We start from the raw sequence: 26,185 nt of genomic DNA on the forward strand, positions 1-26,185 counted from the left end.
AGGACGTGGTAACAGTACAATCCTCACGGGAACATTTCTTGCAACATTTCATATCCTGTGTTCCGTAAATAGGAATTTTGTCTCTTTTTCTTCTATGGGAAATAATGATAAAAAGAGGCAGTTTTTTTTACAATTTAACAACCAGTTGACAACCGTACTCCATTGATGGGCCTAGAGGACGATATGATCGCAGACAGTAGTATACCAAGAACGAAATGTTGAGGCCAGAAAGAACACTAGTTATTAAGTGTTGACCCTGTAATAACTAAATCTACCAGATTTATGTCTCAAAGGTATTTAACCTTTTTCAGGTGTAAAAGAAGTAACAATTGCATCTATACGTTGAATATTCAGACACAATGACGTTGGGTGCGGGCGCATGATCTTCATTTCATATCAGTCAGAAAAAAAAGGTTGTGGGGAAAGTTTTACCTGACAGTTTACCTGACATACACAGCAATTTAACAACAAGAAGGCACACGATGAAACCAAGGGAATGTATACAAAGATCATCTCTAATAAGGCTTCGAATTCAAGGAACACGGGCATTTCTCGGAATAAAAGGAAAAGTTTTGACAAATACCACTTCAAACTGGTCAGATGCCTCTTTCCCCTACTTTGACGCAAAAGTCAACCACAACTTGATTTACATTGGTTAACCAGCAGTACAAAACACTCATATAGCTCTCAGCATGGCGAAAAAACAAACAATCCAGAGCAATAGTAAATATTTAGCAATAACTCAAAAATTTTTCACCTATAACGTTTATCGTACAGTAAGAGAGCTTTACATTTTATACAGAATCAATTGCAATCCAGTCATTAAAATTTACGGTTGACGCAAATTCAAGCAAAAGTCAAGCGCATTACTATTATTGTCTCAAGAGCTCTGCAAACGAGCTGACTGTATTCCCTTTTCGTCATTCTTCCCTGTTATCCAATATTTGTAACCTTCCAAGAAACCAGGATCCAATTTGATAGAGCTGCAAAGCAGAGAATTGGCCAAAAAAAGAAAATATGTACTTGGCCCAAACCAAGCAAGTTAGCAATCAAAATCATGCAAGCGTATTATTTAATTTTTTTGCAACTGGTTCCCTGCTAATGTTTACGTATAACATGTTAAGCTGCTAATCATTATTTCCTGTTCTGTATTATTATATTGGACCTTGATTTATTATTTTACTTTAGATTGATCCAGATTGATAGTTGCAGAATCATACACATTGCAACATGAAGCATGAAGTATCTACGAAAAACACATTATTCGTTTAGATTCTAGGATTATGTACTTCACCCACACCTTTGGTCACCTACACCTGAGCTGCCTGAACTATGCAGTTGGCACACAACAAGGGAAGTTTCACGGCAGCGGGAACAAAAAGACAGCCTTCGCCTAGGCTATAGAGCCTTTGCACGGCAGCCATCTTGCAGGTCAGTTCTTGTGTTCCACAGGGAAACCTCTTTTGGGCATATCCTGAGGAACAAATTTAAAAGCACTAGCCCATAAAGATGACAGCTATGCTAACCCCCATGTGCACGGATTATAATACTCAAAGAACTCACAAAAATAGTTGGCCTCTGTGCCTCCCCTCAATCGTCTGGTGAGGTTCCCAACCAACTTGCTTTACCCAATTTCCCAAATTAGATTTATAGTGCTACTGGATTAGATCTACTGTTCCCTTTAATGGGACTTTATGGGTTTATAACCGTTCCATTTGCCCCGACATAAACTGAGCATGCCGGGACAATTTTCACCTCAATTTTTCAATTTTCTGCCATGGAGGCAGTAATTAGTTTACACAAACTAAGCCTCGGCAGAAAATTACTAGCCGCGGGAATTATCTGAATCGCTGCGCTCTCTTATTATAACACTAATAATAAATAACAGATAATGTTACGGTGGCCGTGGCTGATAAGGTAGTGTGGACGCAGGATAGATGACAGGAACAGCAGGGACAGCGCACCGCAAAATGATCTTTGAAGACGACACAAACCACAGGAAACCAGTTCACTGAATGACACTGCAGTGGCTTCTACAGGTTAACATTGCTGCCACCGATGTTACAATTATAAAATAAACCTAACAAAACGGTAGCTGTGGCCGATGAAGTAGTGCAGATGCAGAGACAGATGGGCAGAGAGACAGCTGCTACATTGGGTTTATCAAATGTCGCGCTTGAATTATCAGAGCAACTGGTGTATCGCCACCTTTTATACGACTGAGGAGTGCGTACTGCTGCGGAAGGCTACGCGTACTGCCCTACGGTACGTGGGGCACATGGCGTAATAAATAATGGGATTGATAGCCGAGTTCAGGAACAGAAGGCTATGACTGAAAACCCTCATACTGTTCTGAAGATCATTGACTTCCAAGAATTCCAGTCCTCTGAAATAGCCGGCAATGTAGACGAAATTGATGCAGGCATATGGGACCTGGCAGATGAAGAAGACCGTACCATTTGTGACAAGCATACGAGCGACTTGGTTGCGGACCCGACGAGCTCTGTGCGCCATATCTTCCTGGCCATTAGTCTCGGTAATGTGGCGTTTGCCTAGAGTGCGGATGATCTGGACGTACATGACCGCATTGCCTAGCAGCGCAATCATGAACGGTATGGATGAGGCCAGGTTGCCGACCACCAAGGCCCACGGTGCCAGCGGCAGGCAGAAGCCGATGATGTCGGGGAGATCGGCGAATTTCTCGGTGCCGTTACCGCTCGGCCAGGTGACACAGATGCGGACCGGGTCGGCGTACTGCAAGACGGCCAGGGATGTAAAGGCCAGGCCCACGCACCAGGTGCCCAAGATGAGCTTGACCGCCCGTCGCTTGCTGTTGACAGCCAGGTGTTTCAGCGGGCGGCAAATGGCGTTGTAGCGCTCAGCAGAGAGTAAACAGATAGTGGCGACGGATGCAAAGTAGGTTAGGAATGGAATGCCGAACGACACAGGGCAGCTGAGGTTAAGCAACGAGTGAATGTGACTGCGAACGGGAGCCGGCAGATACATCAGGTAACTGAATATAGTGAAGACTAGAAAGAGGATATCGGCAACGGCCAAGTTGATCAAGAAGATGTTGGTGATGGTCTTCATGTAAGCCACCCGGGCTACAGACACAAGGAAGGACACATTCCCAGGCACACCGATGACCAGGGCTAGGATCTGGATACCCAGGGCGATCGCTCGAGATCCTGGGTTAACCAGGTAAGTTGATGCCCGCTTGACATCATCAGTCAGGTTGAGTTGGAAGAGATCTGAACAGTTCAAATGACTCGTGTCCAAGACCATGTTTGCACGAAAATGCAGTTAACTTTACTGCAGGCCAAGCGTATGTTTCATTCGTACTGATGAGCTACAGTTAGTAGTGGTAAGAACGTAGACTAGTTTCTACGATGTTCCCAGCGTAATATATTCAGCGGGAGCGATGGGTTGGCTGTACTTGTAACATTCTTGGTGGCTTGCAGTTTACGCGATCACCCGACCTGCTGGCAATAGAAGCTGTGCTCGTGCGTGACCACGGAAGAGCAGTGAAGATGCGCATGCGCGTGTTACTGGTTGAGCTGTACACCGGCGCCTGGCATACCGTCACAAAAGACGTAACAATATATACACATTGATTGCAGCAATAACTTCAATCTCTGACTAAGTGACACTTTTAAGGGATACGCCTAACAGTTACTCCATCAATGAGGGTTTAGTCAGTGGTGTAGCCAAGGGGGCTGAAGGACGCCTCCCCCCAAAAAGAAATCGTCGCTCCCAGTCACGGCCACCCATTGGAAATAAGGCTTGCGGGAAAAAAAGGGGAAATCCCCGATTCTGTAAGCACTTGTGCTACAGTAGCTGGAAAGCTGGTTCATCAACCTTTATCTTCAGGCAAACTTGAATTCTCAATTCTGATTGGTTGACTCATGGCAATAAACAGTGTGACGTATAACTGTGTTGCACATTCCATGTCAAACTCCGCGTAATGCGCCATTTAACTCGACGCAATGCGCTAATTTTACGCTAAAAGCAACGCACAACTGCAACATTAACTGCAAATTCCAAGGTGGTGCGTTTGATAAGCATAGGCCCTTATAACATCTTTACTACGCATCAAGTTTGCTTGAAGATAAATTCACTAACTGATAATATGTTCATCACTGTGTTGAAATTATTTTGAGTCGAATTGCATTTCATTGTGACCTTATTTAACACTGGACTACACAATTACAACGAAGCACGTGTTGACCTTATAACTTCAGTGGTCATGTTCATCACTATCCCCTCGAGCTCCCCCTTCCTTCTGTAAACAGAACCCTGGCTTCGCCGCTTCACTGAATTTAGTCTTTTTTTTTAACTTATTATTGTTTTTCTGCACAGCGGTACCCGCTGCTCATTTTGACCCAGATCAGACGGCGGTCAGCCGACCCAGGTAAGCTTGTCGGTCAAGTGGTGTGACGTTTGCTTTACATTAATGACAGAAGGTCAAGTCCCAACAAAGTAAGCTATTTTTTTTCAAAAGCGTTTGTAAATGTTGGGAAAGGCCTAAAACTCCCGATATAAAGAAAATTAACATTAAATGTATTGTTGTCAACGCCATCCATTGTTAAGATCATTACTGCTATGAATTAGGCCTGTTTGAGTATTTGAGTACAGTAACAAAAGTACTCACATTTGAAATTTATAATCCTAGGCCCACTTGTCAGACTTGAAATACTGGTTGAGAAATGCATTCGGATACGATAGCTGGTAAGCAGCATTCATGGGAAGAGTTAATCACATAATCAGTTATGTTGAAGGGGATTAAGTATCGAAAATCAACTGATGCAAAGACCATCATGGTAGGTTTTAGCGACGGAGTGTGTCCAACAAAATCATTCTAGGAAAGATAGATCCGAAGAGCATCATTAGAAGAACTCGCAGTCACCATGGTGACTGGTGGCCTGTCTGTTGATGAAGATCACCGCGCCTTTAACGACCACGGAGGGGGGGGTACGCGATATGAAAACGACAGCAGCCGGGAATAAACTAATCTACGGTCACTGTCAGTGACAGTTTGCTTACTGAACTCCTATTCCATTTAATTTGGTTTGCTGTTTGACTTTGCGCGACTACCCGCAAAACCTGGGGGAAATTACGAAATCTGCATATCATACTACTTGGATTGATGGCCTGTCCTGAGACACCCCACCCCCCACAGCAGTCTTGGTTTGTACACACTTCAACGCGGGTTTGTCGATCCAGAGAAGACACACTCAGTAGCTTTAATGCATAAACTGTGGATGGATGGATATGCGGATAAGTAACGCGCCGTAAATGTATCTCGTTACGCGCAATTTTCAAAGGTACCCGTCTGATCGTTATACGATGTCGGCCTGTTTACTCTGTTAGAGAAATACCCGTAAATGTCATTAATAACTCAGCTAACACGGCGCGGTACATTTTTCACGGCAAGTGTTTCAAACCCCATTTTTTGAGATCTGGTAAATGAAATCATGAGGATGACATCTGTAAAGGCTGTGGGCATGATGATGCATTTGTCTGTTAAGCTTTAGCTGTGTAGTGCCGAATTAATGATTCAGCGGCTGGCGACACGACTGTTTTTACCATGTTGCTACTAGTGAGTAGAAGCCTTTTTAAAAACCAAGAAGTGTATTTTTGTTTTACGCCCAGGAAAGAGCAACTGTTGTTTATCTCTTAATAAATTTGTTACAACGAGAAGGGTGGAAAAGATCAATCAGTCCATCTTGAACTACTTCTGGGATAAAACAAATGAAACTTTAAAATAGCTAAACTGAAAAAAATGAGGATCGGGATAACGATGCATTAATACAGGAAGATAGTAAAATGGGCACGATAAAAACCCTCTGACGTATAATAAATAGGGCAGGGAGTATCAAATAGGAATATGAGTGGACTGTCGCACATTAATATATAATATGTTGAAACTAGAGAAGTGAAACAGCGATAAAATTGCAAAATTACACCTTCAGTTCAGATAACGTGTTCAGATAGACTTCACTCATTAGTTGTACGAACGAAAAAGGACCATTTAGAACAATTAGTACAGACAAAACGAATCTTAAGACTAATTGTAAATTCAGCCAATTCTCAAGGCTGGATGAGACTTTTTAAGAGACAATAAGCCCTTCACAACTAAACACACATAACAGAAATAATTGTCATAGTGTGGATATCAGTCCTGCCTGTATAATTTAATAGAGTGTGGCAACTTGTGAGCTTATCACTGTAAATAAAACCAGCACTTTTGCACGTATGACAACAGAAGAGTGGTTACGTCTACATGGGTCCAGAGCTATGCTACAGTAATCCTGTCTAGATCGGATTAGATAAATGTTAAGCGTCTTCCAAATAGGATCCTAGCATTTCACTTCATGTAAAAGGTCGTAACGTTTTGACGGACTTGTTGTAAATGTCATGTCAGCTAGCGTTTATTCCGGTTTATTTTCTAGCTCGACATGACTCCTTTACCGTACAAAGTTAGCGGTCGACTACATATTATTATTAATAGATCTGTGTCAAAAGCTCAAACAATTGTCCTTACCTCACATTTTAGAGTCACCTCTCTGGAAAACTACTGCAAGTTTCCTTTTAGTAGAAAGTGTTAGTGTGATGACATATCAATACAGATCCATTGGGAGTAATGCACGTGCGTAAGTAAGATAATTATGAGAGTGGCGATCTCCTGAGATTTGCAGCAAATGCTAGAGAGGATGCTGGATACCTTCTTGGCATATCCATAACTTTACACTTTTCAAAATTCAATTTCTGGTGATCTGACAATTCACAGAGTATATAAGTCAAACTGGAAAATCTCGATGCCACCATTAGAGACATTGAGCAAAGGGAACTGCATGTATACTTTACGAAATGTCATTAATGAAAAAGAGAAATAATATTGGTCCGTGAACATACCTTGTAAAGGTAAACCAGATTTTACCCTGGACCCAGACGGGAAAATTTCTCTAATAATGTGTGTGCGCACCCCCTACATGTTCACTGCTGCCCAAAATATTCGTAATGATATTCTAGTCTCTTTAGGAAGAAGGTCTTTACAGATTGTGTAAAAAGCTTAGTAAAAGCTGTGCACTCTAATGGACACTATACCCCAGTGTCCAACTTGCTTCAGTTGCGAATAGCATCTATAAATTGTAATGTATATCGCGGGAACATTTCAGATCTAAAACAGGGTCGATTTTCATCAGAAACACTGTCACCCATAATCCATCGGGCAGATGTACGTTTGCCGCGAGGACGAGCAACTTTGTCAGGAAAAAGTCAATTATAGCAAAAAAAAATAGCTTCTTAGACAGCCTCAAGGACTGAATATCATGGCATCAAGCAAGTTAGCTTGAGCAAGTTGTTATACAAAATTTGCCGAAATCATAGTATATGTACGCCTTCCGTCCATCAGTTGAAACGTATTTCATTCCACAAGTACTTTACAAAATTATAGCAACATGATCAACGATGCCTGGAAGAATGTGCGCGACCGTCCATGACTATGCCAGTACCCCCAAAGACACATCCTTGGCATCAGGCCTAGCCTTGGACTGCTCAGTGTATCAGCAAGGAAAGGATTTTGTTATCTCAGCTATATAGCGACCCACAACCCACTCACTACGCCCGAGTGATCTGTTTATAACTAACAGAGGAATATTAATTACGAGACGGGACGCGTGTAACATGCGCCATTGACCGTGCTGGGTACAGAAATCAGTAATTAAGTAAACCGACATAATTTATCAACAAAATAGGCCATTTCACAACGTATCCATTGTGGTATCAATTCAAGTATGCTCAGACGAAAAGGCGCATCGAACTCGCATTCCCTATCCAACTACACATGTTTGTTACCCCTGTCTTGAACACTATACGTTTTCCCGGTCCCTCTGTGCCATCCTAATCCGTGCAAAATTGAATGCTGCTGTTAAACGGTCATTCCGTTTCGACTTAATTTAAGACTGTGCGCAAATGTGCTGTTCCGTCATTCGATTTAACAAAATTATCAGCAAAATGAATAGTTTAGTCTCGAAACAATTCAATTTCGCAGGCGCTTTTTCGATGCGCGTGTTTCGTCATTTGTTTTTATTACTGGGCAGGCACCAGTCTAAACAACACACTGTTAAGCAAAGTGTTGGAGACAGACAGACTGCTGTCGCTGCACTCATCATGCAGTTAATGATATATAAAAGCTTGGTTTCGAAGGCAAGTACTGGGAATTACAAGTTCCGAGATGCATGTAGATCAGCTTGTCTACCTGCCAACGCCATCCATGCTGTATTTATTTATTACATCTTATAAAACGATGCATGAGCAAATTGACAGAACAACGAATTCAACGTCAACATGTGTCTGAGCTGGAGAGTGTCTGCAAACAGTGCAACAGACTGGTTGTGTTAAGGTAACATACCACAGAAGTTAACATACGCAAAGGTAATATACGCAAAAGTTGTTATTTTCGTGTTTATTTGATGAATTAAAGGCCACATGAAATACATACAGATTGTTTAGACCTTCATCAAGCTGTATAAGGGGAGGAATATGAGATGTAAGTTCATCAAGAAAAGTCTAATGTAAAGACTCTTATGGACTTGATTTTCAAAACTAAAATGACAAAATTAAAGTTTCCTCTGAACGATAACGAGAGTTCAATGCATGTTTTGTATTGTAACACTGAAAAACTAATACCTTTCCTAATTCTGGTGGGATACTAGCGATCGAATTGCCTGAAATCGTGCCTTGTGGGAAAGCAAACCTTTAATTTCCTCCACAATTGCTTCTCCTCCCTTCTGCTTCTCAAGTATTTCCTTGAAATCCTACATCAAAAAAATATTAAAAACAAGATCTTTGAAATCTGTGTTGACGTTTTATTCAAACTCTGAAATCACATTAAGGCCTGGTCCCCCTATAGTAGACTGATGTAATAAAAATACTGTGCAAATAAAGGGGTCTAGAGATATCAAATGACAATTACATGTACTGGTACTTGTTACCCAGGGACCCCCTGGGAAAAAAATGATCAAATACTTCTTTATTTTAAAACAATGATATGTGCACAAACACGTTCATGGATCATGTCATTATTTAAATGTTACTGTTCATTTAAATTGAAATGTGTCAGGATCCAAGAATGATAAAAGTGGCAATGTCACTGTGTGATGTTCCTACATGTACTGGATACACAACTATGGGGTGTGCATGCTCTTGACTGGGTTCCTCTTTTCTAGTTATTATGAGAACTATGTGGAGGCCTACAATGTTTCACCAATTTCTCTCGAATTGTTATATCTTAGTAGGAATAGAAATTGAGCTTTTGCATGCATTTGTACATATGCATACAAACAACGTGAATGAATAGCTCAGTTTAGGAAAGGAAATATCTGTGAGGTGCTACCAGAAATAAGAAGCAGGTGATGTGGAGTGGAAACACATTCAAGATTTCAGTACAGGGATAATTAGGGTCAACATGTGAGAGTTCTGTTTGAACGTTTCACACTTCCCGTTACATTACAGAGTTTTGGTACTATTCTGGCAGTTGCAGACAACGTGTCCAAGCCGTTTTGCGAAATTATGTTTGGCTTCAAATCTCATAATCCAAAATCGCTTGAGTGGTCCGAGGGGTTGTATTGCACTTGGGTAGTGTGTCATGAAATGGTGTTTAGGTTTCAAGTGGCGTTCTCCAAACACTTTTGTTGGAACAGACTATGGTGATTATGTGTTTCAGAAAAATAGTTTCTTCCTTGCTCACAATGGGAGCAAAGATGAAGTCCATGCATGGCGTGGAGCAGCAACAACAAGATTTCCCAGAACTCACTGTCCTCAGGAAATGAGTCACCTAGCAACACTGGTATGTGCCTCATCACGCACCACATCTGGGCTGCTTTCTGTTCAGCTGCTACATCGGGATGTGTACGTGCATGCTGAAAAAAATACGGGGCTTATTCTTCCGATCAGTTGGTCCATATTGTAACTTGTGAATCTTCCGTTCAAAGTGTCATGATCAAAGTGGCCTTGTTTTATCAATTCATTTAGTACCAAAATTCAGTTCCGGGGGCAAACCCCTTCCACGAGGTCACGCATGATGTCAGAAGCAACACTCTCTATTATGTGGAAGTGATGCACTTAATTTAAAACACATTGTTTCCTTATTCCAGTCTCTGCCTATAGCTAGGCCTGAACTAAACCTAGATCTGGTTGTAAATATTGTAAAATAGCAGGGTCCAGCACATGGTCAAGCTGCACCTATATAGGCCTCCATCCCGCGGGGTTTTTCTTCAGTGCCTTTAAGACCCTATTTTCTAACTTTAGGCCATCGCGTAAGCAGTGCACTGCAGAGTCCGATTCAGAAATCACATCAACATGAAAACTGCCTTTACAAGTTTACCAGACTTGTATAAGTTTGCTCTGCTACTCAAATATGTGGGTGTCCGTGTTACCTTTGACACCACGGCATAACGTACTTTATGGTCTACGTTGACAGTTAAGCCCGGAGTAACAAAGTAGGCAATCAACGAGGACCCGGCCTGTGTTAGTACCAGTCGGACTGTGTCCGACCACGGCCATTTACCTGGATAACAGACTTCTGACGTTGCACGGGGACACATTTCTCGGGGGATAAATTTTACCGTTGGGCATGGGAAAAAGTTTACCAGGAGGAGGACAGATTAACCTAGGTAAATGTGCCTCCGGGACACTTTTACCAGAGAGCGATACTGTAAAAGTGCGTGGGGACACATTTACTGGGTGCGGGGGCAGTTTTACTTTTTACACCGAAATGGGTTTATGCCAGTTCCCAATGCAACCGTAGCCATTAGCTAAGTAATTCGCATGATTGTGGTCTGATGTCTCTTCGTAATAAGTGGGCTAATGGGTAGCGCATTCCCGTCAATGTTGGATGCGTGGCACCTGTGGCGTCAGGGTTTACTTGTCTCCTGAACCTATTCTGATTTTCACTCGTGAGGGTGTATACTTGTAAGATGTGCTTTTAAGGCGACAGCAACTAGAGATGGAGGGGGCATATTTTATTTGAAGGCGCTTTTCATTCGAGGCCACAAAACTGTCCAAAAATCTTCAGAAGGGTGTACAATAATTAACCTGATGAATTTCTTTCGAGAAATATTATTCTGGGTCATGTCACCAGATACAACTGTTGCTTTGCCATTTCATCAAACCTGTTTTCGTCCAGGAAAACATCAGCCTGCATTTTCTGCATGAGCAGTAAACTCCTCGGTGCTCCAGCGACGACATTTTTGATGCAGTTATCTAACGAGAACGTCCTGGGGTAAAGGAACCTCTCGATACTTGACCAGAGGATTGGCCAGCAATTGATGGCTTTGACCACTTCAAGCAACCGCTCGACCCACTCAGCAAATCGTGACGATCGATGCGTTTTACCGTGTTAAAGGTAGTGTGGAAACGGTTGTACTTTTGTCTTCAGAATAAAGAGGTTGATGACCGTGATTCGTTACTTATGACATTTGGGTCAAAGCATTGGGAGGAATAACTGGAGTTCTGGGGTATTCCTGCTATCTGGATATCGTCAGTGCACCCGTGGGATTGGCACTTGAAGGAATGTGTGTCAATGTCTTTGGTGTCTGTGTTTAGCTCAGATATAATGATGTCTAAACGAGTGTGTCTGCCAAATCTATGAATACTTGTTTCGGGGTATTCAAGTCAAGCCATTATGGCGGTGACATATCACACGAAGATGAATTGATTACGTCCCAACTAGACCACATCTTCAGCCCACCGAACGGTATCGTATAGACACGCCGCCACCAGAGTGTTTTCTGACGTTCGCCATGACAATGTGACCTCCCACAAGATCGTTACATTTAGATTCCACGATACGACAGTGTTTCTAGACTCAATTCTGGTCCAGGGCCTTCCAACGTTTTCTTCTTCTTAAACTTCTGTATTTGTATACAGAACACTGATTATAATAGCCTTCAATTGCATTTCCGACTGTGAATAGCTAGGACATGCGTGCTACTCATCTGCGCCCACTCACACAAATGAAATTATCTTCATCAAAACTAGGTTCGAACTCTCCGTCAGCTGGACACACCCTTATTGATTTGTGGTTTTTCTCTGACGGGGTAGTAGATTTTAACCAATTATCTCATTCCTCTAGTTCAAAAGGGATTAATTACACAATCTTGTTATGTTATCTATTTTGTTTTCATACCCAACAACTTTTTAAAAAGTCATGCTCCGAGTCACTAGGAATAGGGCAGCTTTAATTCTCAATATTTTTCTCCAATAGTCAGATTAAAAACAAGCCTGCATGATCAAAAACTGTGCCATGTTTGTCGACCTTTTATAAAGCTGACTCCAACGGAACTTGTGAAAGCATGGGAGCAGGACGCAGATGTTCAGAGCCCCTGTGACGGCGAGAAATCTGGCACTGTTGGACAACTAGAAACCCTTGGTTTCATCAACAACTTGCTGTCGTTTATCACTGCCATTCACATTCGCATTCCTCATTGACACGCTCGCTCAGCTGCTCGGGTAGCATGACTCAAGCACGACACTCGTTGCCAGGGCTCTCAACGCGTGGATGCTTTTGGGTGTTGGTCGTTCAGGACGATCTCCATCGACGTCCAACATGCTACACTGGCTGTCCCCAACAGACGCTAAGACTCTGGTCCTTAAGGCGCATCGCGGGGATCCTGAACTCATGTCCATTAATAAGAGACATTCACAAGATAGAGGCTAACATCAACAGAGTCATATAGTGTATAGTTAGTTCCGTATGAGACGCAGACTTTAGATATTACCTGCTTGATACTGTGCTGTATGACAGTTGAAAATAGAGATCATGATTTTACCTATATGAGATACGGTACGGATTGTAAGTAATTTATATTAGTACGGACCATGTTCCCATGGGACCAAAAACACTAAACAAACAACTGTGACCTGATAAAGAGAAGAACTGCCCAGTAGATAGATTTTAAGTTTACGCATGATGATTTTTTTTCTAAATGGGCGTACGTCTTATTCATGGGTCGCACCAAAGATTTTTCACCCGTAAACATGTACCGTATTGTTGGGTGTGCGGATCAGTGATTTTACGCGTATTGGTCAAAGTCTGTTGGACGACCTTGTGTGACGCGGTGAACGTGTGTTCACACAGCCCTGCCGGTGTACCAATTTAGTTAATACTTCAGATTGTTTGGGGCGGCGCATGACAGGGGTAGCCATAATCCGGTCGTATCTCCTGCGATGCGGCTTTGAATTTTGATCAAACGAGGCAGCAGTGGAGAGCCGTAGCCAGTGTTCGATACTACTTGTGCATGCTGTAGTCTCACATGGAGACGCCGCACCGCGTGTTGCCAACACAGAGTACAACATAACCGTTGAAAATATTTCTTGTAGGGGTTTTCCTGAAGATATACCCCACATATATATTTGTAATGGACGTTTGTAATGACACACACGCTAAAGTAAGGGCGACTCCTTCATGTTTATGGTGTTCCAATAGTCTAGCACGAAGAGAGGAAGAACGAATTTTCACTGCTCGAAAAAGGCTACTGCATATTTGATTACATTAGACTCACAAAATAATCCATCAAACGTCTCGTTTCCATCACAAAAGCTCACTCGCGTTCAAGTGTACGACCCTGAACAATAAGCGAAACTAAATTGAGGAAGGAAACGTACGCGTACGTGAATAGCCGGAGTGTGTAACTCGTGGAAGATACTGTACATGTAGAGCCATATTTTAGTGGCAGAAACAACCACGCTCCGAGTCACGTCATCTCTCGCGTCAAATAACAGAGAGACAACCCTGATCTTCTGAGCCACGTGATCTCGACTCTTTCTGTGTGAGCTGTGAGGCATGGGGACGTAGCAGTTTCAGTCTTAATCCCAGTTGCGACTTTTGAAAATGATGCTTCTTCACCACTGAACAACAGAGCAACTAAGGGGCCATCTGAATATACAGCATGCTTTTTGAAGGTAAAGGGGTCGATAACCCCGTAGTTAGGGAATATCCATTCGTCCAACATTTATCCATGATTAGGAAGACTTCTTAATCCTACCATGTCAGAGTCAAGACGCATTTGTCTTTTATGTACCCCATGACGACATACCCTGCAAATAAAATGCACCTTGATGCTACGTGGGAGAGCAGTGAATATAGTTCTTTCATTGCCAACACTATGATAGGGTGTCGTGGGTTAACCCTCAAAAGTTATGGCTCAGCAAAATCAATTTCATTTTGTAACTTTCAAAATAGTCTATTAAAACAGCCCTATGTTTGGATTTTATCATAATTCCACCTTCTGTGAGGTTTATTATTCGACAACGACCATATTAATGCTACAGGGAAAATTTAATATATGCCACGTCATAACTTAAAAAGACGCTCGTGGAAATGTGCGAAACGTTTGGCGGACAGGGTTGCCACGGATTGTCCCAATGAATCTTTCTTTTGTGTCAAGCACTGTGCCATAGAAAGCATCCTTGGGTGAGGTTGTAGTTTGTCCTTGGATTTTACATATGAAGTATTTCCTGAAATGACAACCTTGCGCCCGCTAGTGTCAGTCCAAAGGAATTTTATGTTAAGGGTCATACGATCCGTCTGACACGACCTCTGTCGTCGAAGCAGTGCTTACGATATCCCATTTCTTGTGTTTTGCATTTCGCGCAGGTCATAACATGGCCTCCGTGGTTCCATCGTAAGTCACAAAATCCTGTTTCGAATCAATGATGTAGGCCTACTCACGGTACCTCTGCTAGTGTAAACAATTGATGTCAGCAGTCTCCTTGTCCTGCGTTCGAGAGAAGTGTTCTCCAAGCTGTTGCCCAGACCTCTGAAACTGAGGATACCTGTAAAATAAAATTCACCGCACGGTAAACATTGAAACGTAAGTTCTGCCTTATGTAAATTTGAACTGCAGTTTCGAGCCAAAATGGTCGTGGACACGAGTCATTTGAACTGTTCAGAGCTTTACCAACTCAACCTTACTGATGATGTCAAGCGGGCATCAACCTACCTGGTCAACCCGGGATCTCGAGCGATCGCCCTGGGTATCCAGATCCTGGTCTTGGTCATCGGTGTGCCTGGGAATGTGTCCTTCCTTGTGGCAGTGGCTCGGGTGGCCTACATGAAGACCATCACCAACATCTTCTTGGTAAACCTGGCCATAGCGGATATTCTTTTTGTGGTATACACAGCAACCAGCTACCTGTTTTACCTGCCGGCCCCGGTGCGCAGTCACATCCACTCCATGCTCAATATCTGGTGTCCCGTTGCTGTCTCAATATCGTTTCTGACTTACTTCACCTCCGTTTCCACAGTGTCGCTGGTGTCTGTCGAGCGCTACAACGCCATTTGCCGCCCACTGAAACACCTGGCTGTCAACAGCAAGCAACGGGCGGTAAAGCTTGTCTTTGGCACCTGGTGCGTGGGCTTGGCATTTACATCCCTGGCCGTCTTGCAGTACGCCGATTCGACTCGCATCTGCGTCACCTGGCCGAGCGGTAACGGCACCGAGAAATTCGCCGATCTCCCTGACATCATCGGCTTCTGCCTGCCCCTGGCACCGTGGGCCTTGGTGGTCGGCAACCTGGCCTCATCTATACCGTTCATGATTGCGCTGCTAGGCAATGCGTTCATGTACGTCCAGATCATCCGCACTTTGGCAAACCGCTCCGTAGCTAAGACCAGTGGCAGGGAGACCATGGTACGTAGAGCTCGTCAGGTCCGCAACCAAGTCACCCGTATGCTTGTCATAAATGGTACGGTCTTCTTCATCTTTCAGTTCCCTTTTGCTTGCATCAATTTCGTCTTCGTTGCTGGCTACCTCGGTGGGCTAGATTTCTTGGAAGTTAACGAACTTCAAAGCAGTTTGAGAGTTTTCAGTCACGGTTTCCTCTTTCTGAACTCTGCCATCAATCCAATCATTTATTACGCAATGTGTCCTTCCTACCGTGCCGCCGCACTCAAAGCGTTCAGGAGCCCAAAAAATTCACACCAGACTGAAGATTACTAACTAATTGTCGGTTTTGCAAGAAAATGTTTGAAGTTTTTACGTGACGACGACAGTGCATTGTGGCTTGTTGGCATATGCTCAACGTGTTGACCTATGTCTTTTTGACAGTCATCTCCGGAAGATGCATGGCAAATAGCACTCAGATAGACGCGTCAAATTCCTGGCTAACAGTTCATAACTCAACTATGTCATCCACGTTTTACTTCATATCTAATGAGCATTTGGCACACTGACCTCTACCTCATTTTCTTATCCAGTGTCAGTAGACCTAATGTGAGACATTTCTTAAGCACGCTACAAGGCCCTTGTAGTAACTGCTATACTGCACCAACTTTCGAAAGTGTAAGCTGAGTAACAGTAGGCCTACCATGGGTGACTGATCAAATGTTCTTCTGGCACCGTTGATAGCACTTTGTGATGACGTTAGAATGCATAGTTTGGTTGTAAATAGTAAATCCGGACCCGTGGACAATATGTGTTAATTAAAAATCAATGATAAGATCGTTATAAATAACACATTAAAATGTTTTAAGATCAAAATGTAATAGAGTTTAATCAACTTAATTTCAAATTCTTCATTACAAAATCTTAATGGACAATCACAATTTTGCAGAGATGGACATCTGCTGAGGGCCCGACTGTGTACTGTTATCTTATCCCAAAAGTCTTCGTGGGAACATTTTATCGAGACTATTACAGTGCAAAATGCAGGAACTCCGTTTTCACAGTAGTGAGTGGTGTTGAACTGAACTAGAGTAAACCGAGATAGTGTATATTACGAAATATTGCAGATGTGCCTCATTTGAGTGTGACCCTATGGACTGTAGGGTCTGCCCTACACTCTAAAAACACCCGGGTCAGAGTGACCCAGCCTAGGGTCCCATTCGGCGTGACCCTTTTCTTGGTCAAATTATGACCCAGACAGGGTCAAATAAGACCCGAAAGGGGGTTAATTTTTGACCCAGAAAAGGGTCACGCCGAATGGACCCAATTCTGGGTCAATTTGACCCGGGAGTTTTTAGAGTGTGGGTTCAGCGCTCAGGTAATGAGAGAGTCTTGATAAATATTCTATGTAAGTAAGTTTCGATCACTGGTAATATTATCAGGTATGGTGTTCGTCAATTACAGTTTACAAAGCGAGCTTCGTAATGAAGAGAGTTTGCATGGCTGCCATCTTGCTGGCCAGTGCTTTTGTTCCACAGTGTCTGCAAAGAGGATGTTTCCCGGTGGAACAAAAGAACTTCCCTGCAAGACGGCTACTATATATGCAAAGCCTCCATTAAGACCCATTTGGAAGGCTTCGAATCTTTTCTTGCTCAATGAGTAAAGTGCAAAAACAGCGGCCCGTCTCTCACCATGTTGCTGAGACGTGATCGGAATTTTGCTGGCCTGTCACATCTATGACACTAGTGTTGGTGAATAACTTCTCACCCGACACTATAAATACACAGTGGGTTACACTGTGCGGGTGTTGAGTCTTTGTGGACATGTGACATTATCTAAGAGAGTAATTTGAAGTTTATTTCTTGCTCTGTGTTATTGCTGGATTTCATGCGTGCAACAGAGTTCTGTACATTTCGGGGAGGGGAAGAAGTAAGGGGGTCCACCTCTTGAACGCTCGGGGGAACCTGCAAATCCAAATAGGTTTAGACATCGGTATATCTAGAGTCAGACGAAGATTTAACTGCAGAGTTGTACTGTACTGTCTTAGAATACATGTAATCTATGGTTAATTTTGTACACCCTCTCATAGCCTATGTTATAATGTGCGAGAAAATACCTGACAGTGAAAAATGAAATATAGTGGTTTCTGCCTTCATTTTCGTGAAGTAAAGTCGCTCTTTTATCTGGTCACTTTTTGTAAGAAACAAATTTAAATTTCTAAAGCTGCATAAGTGCATGTGAATTAAAAAAGTGTTTAAAATATAACGCTGATGAGAAACAGTATCCCCAAATGAAAATTCTATATCCTCAAACGTATCGGCCTAGTAGTCAACTCACCTAATGTGGCTTTAAGGGGTTAATCCAATTTTGGATGCTGGGATGAGAGGAACATAAACCAGAGGGTGAATGTATTCAAAAGGCCTATTTCAGTGTTTTTTCTCACCTTCGCAATATGTACAAATGTTCTTCAGCATTTGGGTGTAACCCCCAAAAAAAACTTCTCCCAAGGTTGACGAGGTGCCAAAAGTCTTTAAAAAAAGAAAGCGATATACAGATGGAGAAGATGCACAGCGCGATCTCCCTTAAATGGATTCAGTTTCTGGTATGCCAACAGCTTAATGCTGTCAAATGAAAATGGGAATTCTTCCCACGAAGGTCAGTTACTTAGTCGTAATCTTTATAATGGACAGTTAATTGAAATTTTGAGTGACACCGATATTTTACCTTCACAAAAATTGTTGATCATAGGTGAAATGACCGAAAAATGATACAACGATCAAGATTTGACTTAGAGATTTCAGGAGAATAAAACGTAACACCAGCAAAGCGAAAAAAATATAACTGGCAGTCTAGGGTGAACCTAGCGGAAATTCTACATTTAAAACTGTTACAACTTTTATGATTCCATCTGTACTGTTGTTGTTTTTTGTAGAAATCGGAGAGTAAGGTGACAGCACAATCTTTCGTTTTCAAAGAATTCAGCTTTCTACCAGCGGAAATTTTGATTATTCTTTGACGACTCTCATGGCGCCCAAAAAATGGACAGAAATTCGATATTCTCGTTGGCAGAATTCTGCTATTTTCTGTTTGTAGTTGTTAGGTGTTTTTCATTTTAGTTTTCTGAAAGTCGCAACATATGTTTGAAAGAATAATGATACTCTTTGCTACCTGTGACAACACAAAATGAGACACTTTGGTTGTCCGATTTTTGCATCCCAAGCCAGCATCGAATCTTGTGGAGCTAGCTGTGAAATCAAGCTGTCGGGTAGTAAACCTGTTTTGCATGTTTCGCTTCATTCAATGATTTTATCGCTCTGTTGCTTGTCACTGATGCATGCGTGTCCCATTAATCTGATACGTAATTATTGTCTGCCTGGCAACTGAGCAAGGTCACTTTCGTCAGAGTTTGCGGTAGTAGGGGCTTGATTCCCTTGGTAAGAGGACTTACAACGCCTCGGTAATATACGGTATAACACAATGCATTATGTTATATGCGGACCGTGGCCTATTACACATGTATGACCGAAATTGCAGGTTTTTTTTTTTTATAGTAAGCTCTTCTGTATTGAACGGCCTGTAACTTGAAGAGTTGAACCCATTGCCGTGACCAAGGCTATTCGAAAATTTGCTGGTATGAAGAATAGTTGACTTCATAAATTTCCCAACCTATAGCGAAAAAAAAACAGTTTAAGATCGTTTCTATGAACTCGTGCGAGAGCGGTTTTGCCATTCTGTGTGCTGTGCATCGGTTTATGATTTTTCTGGGGGGGTGTTGTCAGGGATAGCATTTTTGTGTCCAGTTTCTCACAACTGAATTTGATCTGTATGATATACGTTTCTCTTGATTGGCTGGTTGGGTTTCCACCTGTAATTTGACTTCCCGTAATTTGGAGAATCATTTAACAAAAGCTGAACAATAATAGGCCTTTAAAAAGTCCCAGTTTTTACAGGGGGGTTGAATTAGAAATAACACAGGCTGCGCTGTTGTATCATCTAGGCTCTGTTCTTTTCATCTATAAACGTCAGTGTTATCATCGTGACGTTTGTGAAGTAGCTTTCCTTGTTGGAGTACACTGCAGTTTGATCATTTTGCAAGAGCTCGATTATGTTTTACTGTGCTTCGTCAGTCTACCGACGTGCTTGGCAAATGGAAAAGGTTTGTGTTGGTTCCGTCTTATTTCCAAAGACTTTGAAGGAACGAAACAACAATATGACCATGTTCCTTTTCGAACCTTTTCCATCACTGCAGAGGTTTGAGAAATATTCGGTTTAACTTGTCGCCTGATCCCTAGTTTTGGGCAATATAGTGGATGTAAATTCTCGAGTTTTCAAATACTTGGCAGCCAAAGCTCCTTCGTGACTGAGGTGAATTAATTAAAACTCACGCACCATGAACTGAATGCCTGTTGGCAATTTTATATAAATTCGAAAGTCATATTTGGTTTTCACAACATCTGTTATTTTATTCTAAAGAAATATACTGATATTCATACATCATTCAATAATTTTCAACTTCACTCTAGATAAGACAATCATATCAAAAATACTGTGTTCAGTATTGCCGGGGTTTTTCTCTGTCCATAACGCTATAAAATCCATTACCGAGCCAGCACACAGTGGCAAAAACCCGAACAAATTTGCTGAACGTTAGAGGAGCCGGAACACGGAAAGTGCGTCCGGTCAAGCCTGGCTATCGTATTAGCAATTTACCGTTTAAAGATGATGGATGACCTGATTGAAAAACTAATGGAAATCACGCAACTACAGCATCAGTGGCGTATCCAGAAGGGAAGGGGAACTAGGGGCAAGCCCTCCGGGAGACATGCTAGTAATTCTCCCCGTTTCTGGGGACAGAAAGTGCCAGCGTTTTCGGAGGAGTAAAATTTCTGTCTGACTCTGTGAAAGACAGAAAACAAAACAAAAACAACTGTACCAACAACAAACACTGGCTGCTTGTACCCCGGCCCTCCACATGACATTTTGACACCCCTGCCATAAAACTGGACTTCTCTATACCGTGTTAAAAGCATTTTAGTGCTCAAGTAAAATAAATACAGTTACCATAACAAATCTTAATTGATTTCCGTCGTCCATGTGTTGACACAATGATTGAGCAAGTGAGTGCTGATGGCAGAGTTGACGCTTTATAGTTTCGGCCATGAAACTTTCTTGACAGTATTTCATCCATTAATAAGGTAATTGTTGAACCTTCTTTCTCTCCTCCAGGAGAGAGGCCCGTGTGGCGCAAAATTCCCATGAAACAGGCCCAACTACAACTATTACAACTATGTGTCGTTTATGATATTGTCTGATCAATAATCCATGGTTTTGATTTTCACTTTGCACACATAGGGCTGAACGGACGATGCAAATGTCAGTTTTCCTGCACAAGTTCCACATGACCAGATTTTCTTCTCAACAAGCCATCCCCTCAAACTCGTCCTCAAACATCCAGCACCGGTCCGCACTACGGGCAGCACTTGTTATTTACACGGAGGATCTCGTTTCACTCTCCCTTAGAAAATTCGCCGTACACTGGTTTCCTGTCTTAACCCTGTCATAAGATGCCTGTTATATGCACGCGTATGTCTGAAAAGAGTTTACTGTTTGTTTTTGAATTTTGTGGGTGTTAATTTGCTTGTTTGTCAGTAGTGGCATTAAGCATGTAAAAGAATTTGAAAAAAAAAATTACGGGAGGCCAAAGATGACAGAAGTACATTGCGTGTAGAAACACAGATGTGTTCAGAAAAGGCATCATTTGTACATACAACACCTCAGCATGCATTGATATCGGGAAGATCCAGGTTAATGAAAATGGGTTCGACGACGGATAATTTTAGGATAATTTGCACATATATTTTTTTTCATTCAGAATCTTTTGATCCTAGAACACGAGAAAATTAAACTAACAATGAGCTGCAGCAAAACCACGACTACCTAGCTGACTTTTGTTGACATTAATGCATTCTGTATTCACATTCATTAGCAATATGCAGAGGATCAATTCTAGCTTTGAATAGTGGAAAGAAAACCAGCCAGCATTGTCCCGAAATTACACTGTCGCAAACGCGGGCTCTTCAAATTTCACAATCCATTTTTAGTCTTCACAAAATAGAGTGGTAACCCTTAAGGCCTTTGTTTTCCAGAAGAGCTTCCCCAGGCTGTGTACCGTGACATTAATTTTGTGGACGTCATCGAAAGCGGTCAACAATGTTGACTGAGCTCTGATCCTACCAGCAAATATATGTAACAGGTCACAGACATCAACTCGTTGTGCATACGTGCTTCCTTAAAAATATATAAAAATGTGTTGCTTCTGTATGTTATTCCTGAGATGACTTGTGGCCAAAATGAAGGATAATCCAGGGGCAGTTAGCAAAAGGCGAAGTTGGCATAATATTCGGGGCTGAAGCGGTCCTACTACCTTGGTCAAGGCGTTCGTCATTAGCTGCACCGCATTAGCGAGCTATTGCCTTCGTTGTGTGTACAGACGTGCATAGTGCGACCTCACGCAGCCAACAAGATATGTAAATCAGCTGAAATAGGACGATCGTTCAGCTGATTTACATAATTATCATGTAAGTGTAAAAGGTAAAACTGTCCCCCTGGTAAATGTGTTCCCCGGACACTTTTACCAGATCCTGGTAAATCCACAGCAAACGAAAACCAACGGTGAAAACAGATAGCTAGTCAGTGCGGCTAAGAACGAACACCTTGACCAAGGCTAAGGCAGCCCTGGAATTGTCAATCATCGTGGCACCTGTACAGACTCAGTTATCTGAAAACGTTACCGGCGCCCTCTGTTTGACGTCTCTTCGTGCTTTCGACTTTCATAGGGGTAGAGACCGGTATACAATGCCATAGACAATGCCCACTTCAAAAAATCAGGAAAAATACTCACAAGTTTCACAGGTGTTCAGGACACATATCAAATTAAACCTCACTTCCTCATCTTTCATTTTCCTTTCAATTTTCAGTGGCTTAACAGACGACTTTTGAAGATAATGCTCTCCAGAGAAAATCATCCCTCAAAGCAGTCATGAGACCCATCGCCATTTTGAAAATTAATGCCTACACCCCATTGCAAAAATAGCGATTTTGAGGGTCCCGTTCGGTCCAACACTTTCGGATATACAAGCTGGCAGTCCTGCTTCTAGATTGCATCCTTTACAAACCACCCGGTCCATGAGCCACGAAATTCTCTAATAGCAGAGAATTTCACAGCTTACTATACAAATCGTGATTCGGTCCGCGCAGGCAATTTTGGACCTATTTAATGGCCTGCAAACATAGAGGTTTTGTTTGTATACCTTCGTTTGTCCTCTCCGCCATTTCACAGGTCGGCGGCTGGTTCTTCAGGATGCTTGACGCACGTGTACTTTTGCCGTCCTCTCTCTGCATTAATTTTGTCTTTGAACAAAGACGCAGATCATGGTTCGTTTTATAGCTCCATGAGCAGATCAGCGCTTACAATTGCACACACGATGTCCTACATTCCAAAAATTACAAGTTATATTTAGGCGCTGAGGACCAGCATGGCACACCCACCTCAAACAAGAGCTGTCCATTGGACTTTGAGAAATGATTTCATGCATCTCGAAAAAAAGCCTTTGCACTTGGGTGGGGCGGGGCAGGAGTGAATCACTGTGAAGAATCATGGCAGACAAAACAGGAGGGCACTATTTGGTTTTCACAAAAGAAAATTATTTGCTCCAATTCCTACTTCTTATTGTTCCCTCCTCCTGTGTCTACAATTGCGTATCGTTCCCGTTCTTTTTCAGCATGGCTAAGGTTAGCCTTTCGTCAAGGCCTTCGTAGCTGTGTGCGTGTAACCGTAAAGCGACTGGAGAGGAGACCACATACACGAGCGTCTCAGCACAAGGGCCTTTTCCAACTTGTCAGGAATTTTTTCTTCCCCCCCCCCATTTTTCTACCCCATTGCATGCATTGGGGTAGCAAAAATCCCTACCAATCATAAGCGAGGGGGTCAGCAGCATTAACCTATTATGCAAATTGAAAGTAAACGAAAGATGGCGAGCATGTTAACGGTAACGGCTGCCGACGGTGAGAACGGTGCAGGTCAGTTGTCTGAGCAGTATCTGGACAGTGCTTCTGGATAATTTCACCTGCCCGAGTTTAAACAGTTGCATCGTCAGGCTACTGAAGAATCTGTACGCGGGCCCGACATTTTCGTCTTTACCCAAGGGATATGAGCTCCATATTTCAAGCACTGCCGTTTTGCTTTGACCATTCGGCCTTGATGAACTGCTAGCGTTACTCCAACGTTAGAACCATCCCCCACCAACAAGTATCATAGTTTTATCTCACCGCTTATTGCCCTCGTGTAAAATCAGATGGAAACATCGCGTAAGCTATGGAGTTGATGCCGTTTATTTCGGAGACTCATCTGCTCAACTATTTATGACATTTATGAATAATGCATGTCAGAAAGCTTATGAATAATTCACCACAAAAACCTCAAAATCAAGTTGGAAAAAGCCTCGTGGCTGCGCCACTCGCCTGGTCTCCTGTCCAGTCGCTTTGCAGTTACACACACACACACACAGCCATTAAGGCCTTGACGAAAGGTTAAGCTAAGGTTGAAACTCTACTCGAATACTGGCTTTGATGATTCGGCTGTGTTGTTTAATTAAGTTTACATCTAATACCTTGGAATTGTAGTTATAGCTGGGAAAAAAATAAGCTTCGCTTGGAAGAGTGACCTATCATAGCAAAACTCATTTAAACACACGTCATAAATATTTTCCAAAGCGCCTTTTCCGAGTTGGACTTTTTAAGAAGAAACTGAACCAAAAAAAAAGAAAAGATAAATTCTAAAATCTCTGCACTTTATGTTTCCGATCTAAGGGTTCCGAAAGTGCGCCATCAGAGGTCAACTTCCAGGCTCTATTACGCAGGGAAATCTGCTTTTGTCAATTTTAAGTGGAATTGTACCAAATCTACCAAGCAGATTGTGAATTCCTGAATTGATTTTGGACCACGATTGGGGCCGGCCAAGGCAGGCCGCGACAACACCCAGATCCCACTGACATTGGGGTATTGACTGTGGGCTCCCCTTTCCTTCTAGTTACTTGGATAGGTGTCAAATTATGTACTCAAAAGAGAACAGACGATACCAAAAGGTCAAGAATAAACCCAAAAATAACGTAAACCTGCACTCGGTCAGAAAATATCGAAGGATGCCGCAAAGTAAATTGTTCACCCTATTCCCCCCCAAGCCATTCCTGAAAGGCAACACAGTCACGAAACCCGAGTCTAACATAAAACGAAAAACTTCAAGGGAATGGCCCAAGTCCAGGACCGGCTCACCACCGGCACCTTCCTCGGTGCGGAATGGAACGTTTCCCGCACTTCATTAATAATAATAATAATAACTGCAAATTTGTAATGCACCGCTTCCACAAAAATAATCGAAGACGTAGTACAGGTATAACTGAAGGAAATTAATTGATAGAATTAAACAGGATAAGAATTTAAGAAATGTAATATCACCGCGCTGGTACCCCAATTTTTGTCTCGGGGGGGGGTTTGCAATCTTTAGATGTAAGCCCCTACGAAATCACATTAAAATGGCAATGAGTGGGGGGAGGTTTACAATTCCCATCACTTGGATCCACGCCCGGGGATGGTCATATTTTGTTTTTGATTGTTGTTGTTGTTACTGTTATTGTTGTTTAGAGATGTTTCAATATTACACTTGTGCCACTGGCGAAGAAGGGAGGAATGCCGCTGACAGGGAATTTATGGGGTTTTTAAGGAAAGGAAATAATACGAGAAAGGTGATGAAATCGTTCGTTTTGGCTTAAATGCCCCGTGATTGACTACTCCCTCCACTGTTGGTGGTTTGTCAGTCTGCTCAGTATGCTGGTTTGAGCGACCTCTCCTAGAAAGAGGTGTGTTCCCTTCCCGAGCAACTCAAGCCCTCAAATTTTTAATTTTTGAACAGTTGTGCTCAAACAAACGTAACTTGAGTTGAACGTTAATTAAATTAATCTCTTGAGTGATATGAACGGTATACTGAAAATGCACACGGGGTATGCGCGGCTCACACATTTCTTCCGGTCAGTGTCAGGGTGTTTTTGTAGCGTAAATTGGTTGACCTATTTGTTTCAGTAAATTATGTCGGTTGAACGAATTCTGACGACCCAGAGCAGAGTAATGCTCATATTAGCAATACCAACAACAAAACAGAAGCACCGGTGGGTTTGCGTATCACCTCTCACCACTGTGGTCCCAGGTTCGATTCCCGGCCAGGGCAGCAGAAATATTCGTAGGTTCTGTCCAACGTTACAAGGGCTTTTCTACTATGTCCTCTCTCTGCGATTTCTTTATGTGTTTCCTGGTCAAATAGGGGTCGTTTGATGCCTACCTGAGGCACCCCAACATTCCGTCGGCTCGATCATGCACGGTGTAGCTGCGTCCCTTGAAATTCAGCCTCCGGGATGAAAGAATGAATAGGACTGACAGGACTGCCCACAAGGCAAAGGAGGCATTCC

At 42.5% G+C, this 26,185-nt stretch overlaps 3 protein-coding genes across 6 annotated transcripts in view; 1 reads left to right on the top strand and 2 right to left on the bottom strand.

Annotated features, from left to right (window-relative positions):
- The window catches only part of LOC147798134 (peroxisome assembly protein 12-like), an 80,775-nt gene that overhangs the window by 12,075 nt on the left and 42,515 nt on the right, over nucleotides 1-26,185 (bottom strand). Inside the window, exon 10 of one of the 3 annotated variants that reach the window (XM_087140978.1) lies at nucleotides 4,502-8,819. The exons of the other annotated variants lie outside the window; for them this stretch is intronic. Within the exon in view, the coding sequence (XP_086997104.1) occupies nucleotides 8,714-8,819 (106 nt within the window). The 3' untranslated portion in view covers nucleotides 4,502-8,713. Of the gene's footprint in view, nucleotides 1-4,501; nucleotides 8,820-26,185 lie in introns of those variants that run through there. 3 annotated transcript variants of the gene reach the window in all.
- Nucleotides 1,780-4,382, bottom strand: LOC110981974 (growth hormone secretagogue receptor type 1-like). Its single transcript, XM_022240047.2, has one exon. It carries the CDS (start codon nucleotides 3,283-3,285, stop codon nucleotides 2,212-2,214), a length of 1,074 nt encoding a protein of 357 aa, XP_022095739.1. The 5' UTR covers nucleotides 3,286-4,382; the 3' UTR covers nucleotides 1,780-2,211.
- Nucleotides 14,833-21,598, top strand: LOC110981973 (delta-type opioid receptor-like). Of its 2 annotated transcripts, none has more exons than XM_087140974.1 (2): nucleotides 14,833-15,750; nucleotides 21,021-21,598. In XM_087140974.1, the coding sequence occupies exons 1-2, from the start codon at nucleotides 14,922-14,924 to the stop codon at nucleotides 21,068-21,070; spliced, it is 879 nt and encodes a 292-aa protein (XP_086997100.1). In that variant the 5' UTR covers nucleotides 14,833-14,921; the 3' UTR covers nucleotides 21,071-21,598. The 2 variants fall into 2 exon arrangements, with proteins under 2 accessions (XP_086997100.1, XP_022095738.1); XM_022240046.2 differs by having other exon boundaries at nucleotides 14,833-15,695.

This window comes from Acanthaster planci, linkage group LG09 (assembly GCF_054643075.1).
Source record: "Acanthaster planci isolate LZ-2023a linkage group LG09, COTS_SCS, whole genome shotgun sequence".
Taxonomy (NCBI): domain Eukaryota; kingdom Metazoa; phylum Echinodermata; class Asteroidea; order Valvatida; family Acanthasteridae; genus Acanthaster; species Acanthaster planci.

Bases quoted from the DNA above. Each gene is read 5' to 3' on its own strand.
- LOC110981974 (XM_022240047.2), bottom strand. From the start codon at position 3,285: ATGGTCTTGGACACGAGTCATTTGAACTGTTCAGATCTCTTCCAACTC.
- LOC110981973 (XM_087140974.1), top strand. From the start codon at position 14,922: ATGGTCGTGGACACGAGTCATTTGAACTGTTCAGAGCTTTACCAACTC. The intron at 15,751-21,020 runs GTACGGTCTTCT...TTGCACACATAG, and splicing joins CCGTATGCTTGTCATAAATG to GGCTGAACGGACGATGCAAA.